At 44.4% G+C, this 6110-nt stretch overlaps 1 protein-coding gene across 17 annotated transcripts in view; it reads right to left on the bottom strand.

Annotated features, from left to right (window-relative positions):
• Positions 1-2172: 2172 nt before the first annotated feature.
• Positions 2173-6110, bottom strand: part of TMEM131L (transmembrane 131 like) — a 75553-nt gene continuing 71615 nt past the window's right edge. For all 17 annotated transcript variants that reach the window (XR_014529896.1, XM_083519860.1, XM_083519845.1 and 14 more), the window contains 3 exons: positions 5960-6051; positions 3999-4141; positions 2173-2592 (listed from right to left, as the gene is read on the bottom strand). Coding sequence is in view for 16 of the 17 variants with exons in the window: in XM_083519860.1 (XP_083375986.1) it covers positions 2314-2592; positions 3999-4141; positions 5960-6051 (514 nt within the window). In the remaining variant the exon portion in view is untranslated. The remainder of the gene's footprint in view (positions 2593-3998; positions 4142-5959; positions 6052-6110) is intronic.

Here is a 6110-nt window from a genome sequence, read left to right as displayed (position 1 = left end):
CGCTACATACAACGCATGCAGAGTGTCACATGCTTGTGCTGTAAGTAGCGACGCCGCACATGCACTGTACATAGCGGTTTGCCACCAGTGTCGCTGGAGCTCTGTACAGATGGCAGTGAGATCCCTCCGCCGCTGGCAGGAGCCGCTTACAGCGAGCCAGGACCCCCGCTCCCAGTCTCCCTGTAAGCGGCTCCCACTTTGCCGCTTTACAGTGAGCCAGGTGGGAGGGGGAAGGACGGCTCCCGAGGAGACACAGCTTTGCCAACGTCCCAGCAAAGTGGCATAGCTCCCCCCGACAGCTTGGGGTACTTGAGAGTCATGGGGGTGGGAGCGCAGAGGCATAGGAAGGGGGGCAGACATTCAGTGCTCACCCAACTCCCAAGCCTACCCCGAGCTGTCAATGTGGGGGGGGGGCAAAAAAAAAATCTGCACCAGGTACCACCTGGGCTTGCTACACCTCTGCCTCAGGCAGCCTTTTGTAGGACTGCTGAGATCATCATTCCAACGGAAGGTGCCAGGAAATGGGACTAAATTTTGGGCCCTCTGCATGCTAAGCTACTTGCTCTCTTTTTCTGTTGTTACCAGTCTTGGTTTCTGGCACTCTTATCATAGTATTTCAGAGTTGGAAAGGAAGAGGTCTAAGAAGTCATCTAGTCCAACTTTCTGTTCCATGTAGGATCTACACAAGATGCAGCTATAGCATCTCTTGACACCTGAGTGCCCAGCCTTTGCTTAAAGTATCTCCAGTGAAGAAGAGTCGACCTCCAAGGGAGACTGTTCTGTTGTTCAACAACTCTTACCATTAGGTAGTGTCTTCTCCTGTGTTCACCCATCAGTTCTGGACTTGCACTTCTGGAGCGATGGGACAAGTATGCATCATCTTCTGTGTGACCGCCATTCAGATATTTGAAGACTTCGATTTAGGATGACAATGCCAAGACAGTTCTATAATAACAACAGAGTAATATGACTAACGGTGGTTGCAAAACTAGTTTCTCGACATACTGCTTTCAGAAAGAGTTCCTATAAACAGAAAGAATGCAGAGCTCTCAAAACCCTTAGCAAATTTGCTACTTCCTGCTAGTAAACACTGCACAATTAATTACAAAATGTATGACAGTTCCTGATCTAGTGGTTTTAAAAAAAACACACCTGGACAATCCTTTGAATAGAGTCACTCATACAGTCGGGAAGTTCTTCTGCAATGTTTAGCTGAAATTCCCTTTCTTGTCATTTGGTTGATCTGTATTCTACTCTGCTATCACATAATTTCTTATCAAAATACTAAGTATTTCCAGCTCCTTTTACCTTTCCTCAAAGGTCTTGGATGGCTATTCAATGAATGTTGCGCATCTGTGCAAGGACGTCTGCTTGTACAATGGGGCTTTCCCCCCTTTCCTCTTCCTACAGGTACTCTGCACCCTCCCCAAATCTGCTCCAGAGGGTTGAGGAAATCCCTAGATTATGGGGGCACATAGGGGAATGAGAGGATGACTGTTACCCAAGCAGAAATCCTTGCACTGATGAAATATTCACTTAGCACTACTTTTAAACCAACAACAGGCAAATGGAGAGTGAATTTAAGGGAAAAGAAAACAACATATACTGGGGCAACCTTCTCATCATGGAATTATGGAGCTCTTTGGGGACTTTGTAGGGCCATGTAGTCCATCTTAATGCAGGAAAATGTGGAGCATCTGCCAACCGGCAACTGTTTGTCCTCGGTCTGAAGTCTTCCAGCAGGGAGAACCCACATTTTTCCATTGTCAAACTGTTCTGTCAAGCATATCTTAAGATTTAACTCACATTTGCCTTCTTGTAACTTAATTCTATTAGATCCTAGTCCTGCTCCTTGGGGAAAGGGGAGAACTAGATGACCCTTGGTGTCCCTTCCAACTCCAGTTTCTATGATTCTAGACTGCCAGGTTGCTCTTTTATTTAGCTTGGCTTTATTATTTGAGAGTTATCAGTTGTTGGTTTTTTGGGGGGGGCTGTTGTTGTTCCATTTCTTAAAATATTATTTTCATAGATTTATCTGTTTTGCTTTATGATTGTTTTAATGAATATGCTGTTTGTTATTGTCGTAGGTTGCTCTGAGTTACTTTCACAAAAAGTGCAATTGGTAAGTATAATAAACAACAACAATAAAAAGAAAGCGGAAAATCCAGAAACCTCAGTAAAAAAAAGTTTTATTTTCCATACAAAAGTGCCAAAATATCCACCAACATTGAAGTCTAGTTCAACAACCAGCTTATTCTAGTAATCAAAACTGAAAGCATCTTTTATTTCACATTTTAAAAATAAAATTCCTTTTCACATGTTTCCACAGTAACCCGACTCCCTAGAAAGAGGGAAATTGGCATTCCGGTTGGCTGCTGAAGTCCATATGTCCAAGTTCATATAGGCACGGAATGGGTTAAATCTCGGGTAGCATTCCTGCTTGCAAAGAACTGCCTGGTTTTCCACCTGGGCTGAATGCTGAGCGGTGGCACTGACTGGGCAACAGCTTTCATAGATGTCACTCTGAGGGGCCCAAATGGAACCAAAGAGTCCAGACATGGGTGACAAACTCCTGGTGCTTGAGAGGTAGGACTGGAAGAGAAAAAAAAACAAGCAACACAAAACATCGTCATCATTACCACTATCCTTTATTAAATTTGCATACTGCCCTTCACCCAAAAATACAAAAGCAAACCAAACCAAACCATTAACCCCTTTCCTAAAGACACATTTAAAAGGCCATTGAATGTTAATCATCCCAAAGCTTCGTTGAAGAGAAGTTTTCATGAACTGGGTGGGCCATAAAACATACACATTTAGAAACAAAGAACTCAACAGATGATGTTTGGAAAAGCAGCTTGGGAGATAAAGAGATTAAATACCCCCACAAAACTCCTTATTTAATTAGCTTAAGAGCAAATATTTAACAACATGCACTCTTAAAATCGTTTCCTGCATGGCACTTACTTAAATGGCTTAAAATGTGTCGTTTGTGTGGACAAACAACAGTAAGGCCAGACACAGGAATGGTGGGCCTTAGAAAGCAAGACAACAGTGTGATATTGCCTGTTTTCTCACCCACCCCTTCACTCCTTCAGTCAGTGGAAAAACACACCCTCTTAAGGTGATTACTGACAGAGTCAAGTAATCATAAGCAGTGCAAGGGAAGCAGCAGGGCCAGGAACATGTCTGAGCACAGGTGTTCTGCTTCTGTCAAAACTGGAGAACTTTAAGATCTGCTCTGAATCGTCTCACCAGCACCATTTGCTTTATCAGAGTTTTAAAAAAATTCTAAATGAGAGCACTACCTAAACAAAAAAAACCCTGAAGCACAGAATGCTCTGTGCCACCCCGGAAATAAATGAGCAACAATTCAGTTCAGTGTCTCTTTTTTGGCCCTCCTTCAGTATTCAGATCCAGCATAAACTCTGGGAAAAAATAGCATTAAACTGATCGGCCTACAACAGGAACAAAAGCATATTTCAAAACACACACAAAAAAAATCATGCTGGCAATTTCCTGACTACACTTCTGTTTCGTCTGCCATTTCACCAGGTCCCGTCCCCCCCACCCTGCTTTTTATATTTAAAAGAATCCCATACTGATGTGCCTAGCAAGTTGAATACTATTAATATTTAAACTGTTGGCTTGCATTGTTGAAATCTAAACTGTTTTCCATTCTTACGTCCAGGAAAAAGTAAGTTTTCACACATTTTCCTACATGTTCTCAAATGATTCCTGTAGAAAATGCATTTCAGTACAAACAGAATTGCATAACTGCTACAAAGAAAATTTGTTATCAATTGCACCAAAATTAGAATTAAATCCAGAGTAGAAAAAAAAGAATTGAAACCATCTGGGCTAAATCTTGAAATAAGTCTTTTTTAAATAACTCACTAAAAAGAAATGATCAGCAAGAGGATGTAAGGGACAGTCACATATAACTAGATGGCTACTATGTTACTATACTATAGTAATATAACACCCATTATACTCACTGTTGAATTGACATAATTGCTTGGCTCCCAAGTTGGAGGGATATTAGGTGGGGTGCTCCAAGTAGATTGGCAGCTGTGATCAATGAAGGCTGTACTCTGAACTTCCGCAGTGCATGGGAAGCCATTATGATAGTTCATATTTTCTATAGTTTGGGAGAAAGGGCAGATTTGTCAACCAACAATTAACTTAATTCTGTAGGGTGGTTCTACATTTTTCTTAATTATTGCAGCAGTTGGATCCTATTAGCCTGCTGTGTGTGTGTGTGTGTGTGTGTGTGTGTGTGTGTGTGTGTTTGTAGATCACTGGGAGGTAGGGTGTGGGAAGAGGAAGATACAGGCAGTGCTGAGGAAGAATATAGATAGGCCTACTGGACCACAAACATCATCTCCCAAGAGATGTCCAAGGTGGACTTCAGCACTATAGTTACACAAGTCAGTGCAATGAGCTGAGAGTCAGATGGGGCAGTGGGGAGACTGCAAGGTGTTCACAAGAGCTAAGATGAGGTAGGGAAGCTGTCATTTGATATCTGGGAGCTGTTCACCTGATGGGAAAGGAAAAGTGCCTGTTTCTAAACCACTCATGGTTTTGTAATAATAATAATAAAATTTATTTATACCCCACCCTCCCCAGCCAAGACCGGGCTCAGGGCGGCTAACAACCAATAATAAAAACAAGTTGATTAAAATACAACTTAAAAAAGAAGATTAAAATACAACATTAAAACATTAAAATGCAGCCTTTTCACAGGAGGAGAAAGGAAAAAAGAAAGAGGGGGAGAGAATCAAATTGATTGTAAGACAAAGGCCAGGTGGAACAACTCTGTCTTACAGGCCCTGTGGAAAGAAATCAAATCCCGCAGGGCCCTGGTCTCATGAGACACAGTGTTCCACCACGCCGGAGCCAGTGCTGAAAAGGCCCTGGCTCTGGCTGAGGTTAATCTAACATCCTTAGGGCCCAGGACCTCCAGAGTGTTGCTATTTTGGGACCTTAAGCTCCTCCATGGGGCATACCGGGAGAGGTGGTCCCGTAGGTACGAGGGTCCTAGGCCGTGAAGGGCTTTAAAGGTCAAAACCAGCACCTTAAATCTGACCCTGTACTCTACCGGGAGCCAGTGCAGCTGGAAAAGCACTGGGTGAATATGCTCCCATGGCAGAGACCCCGTGTGAGGAGCCTCACTGCAGCATTCTGCACCCGCTGAAGTTTCTGGGACAGCTTCAAGGGCAGCCCTGGGTTGAGCGAATTACGGTAGTCAAGCCTGGAGGTGACCGTTGCATGGATCACTGTGGCCAGGTCGGGGCGGGAAAGGTAAGGGACCAACTGCTTGATGCAGCGAAGGTGAAAAATGTCGCCTTGGCTGTTGCTGTAACCTGCGCCTCCATGGAAAGGGAGGCGTCAAGGATTACACCCAAACTCTTAACGGAAGGCAATGGCACTAATTGGGCCCCCACAAGAGAAGGGAGTTGGTCCCTCATCCCCATACCATCCCGACCCAGCCAGAGGACCTCTGTCTTCAAAGGATTTAGTTTCAGTCGGCTCCCACGAAACCATCCAGCCACAGTTTCCAAGCATCTGGTCAGTGTGTCCGGGGCCAAGTCGGTATGGCCATCCATCAGCAGATAGAGCTGAGTGTCATCAGCATATTGGTGACAAACCCAGCCCAAAGCTCCAGACAATCTGGGCAAGGAGGTGCATAAAGATGTTAAAAAGCATCGGGGAGTGGATTGCGCCCTGAGGCACTCCACACACCAAGGAGTGGTGCGACATGTCCCTCCCTAGCGCCACCCTCTGTCCCCAACCAGAGATAAAAGAGCGCAGCCATTTACGGGCTATGCCCTGTATCCCCACGTCTGCGAGGCAGTGGTCCAGAAGATCATCTGTTAGGGTGACCAGAGCCGTCTCAGTCCCAAAACCAGGACAGAACCCAGACTGAAATGGATCTAATGGATTGTAGGAGACTTACCTTCTGGAAAAGCATTGTATTCATTCACTTCCACTGGGCAGTACACGCTGGTAAACTGACCATCGCAGGAGGCATTCCAATCAATGAAGCTACTAAAAGACAAAGCAAAACTTAGCATTTCAGGAACAAAAACAAAATACCCATGTATTGG

This window comes from Podarcis liolepis (assembly GCF_965112155.1).
Source record: "Podarcis liolepis genome assembly, chromosome: 9".
NCBI classification, from domain to species: domain Eukaryota; kingdom Metazoa; phylum Chordata; class Lepidosauria; order Squamata; family Lacertidae; genus Podarcis; species Podarcis liolepis.
The sequence above is the reverse complement of the archived record's forward strand: the minus strand, read 5'-3'. Positions and strand labels throughout refer to the sequence as shown.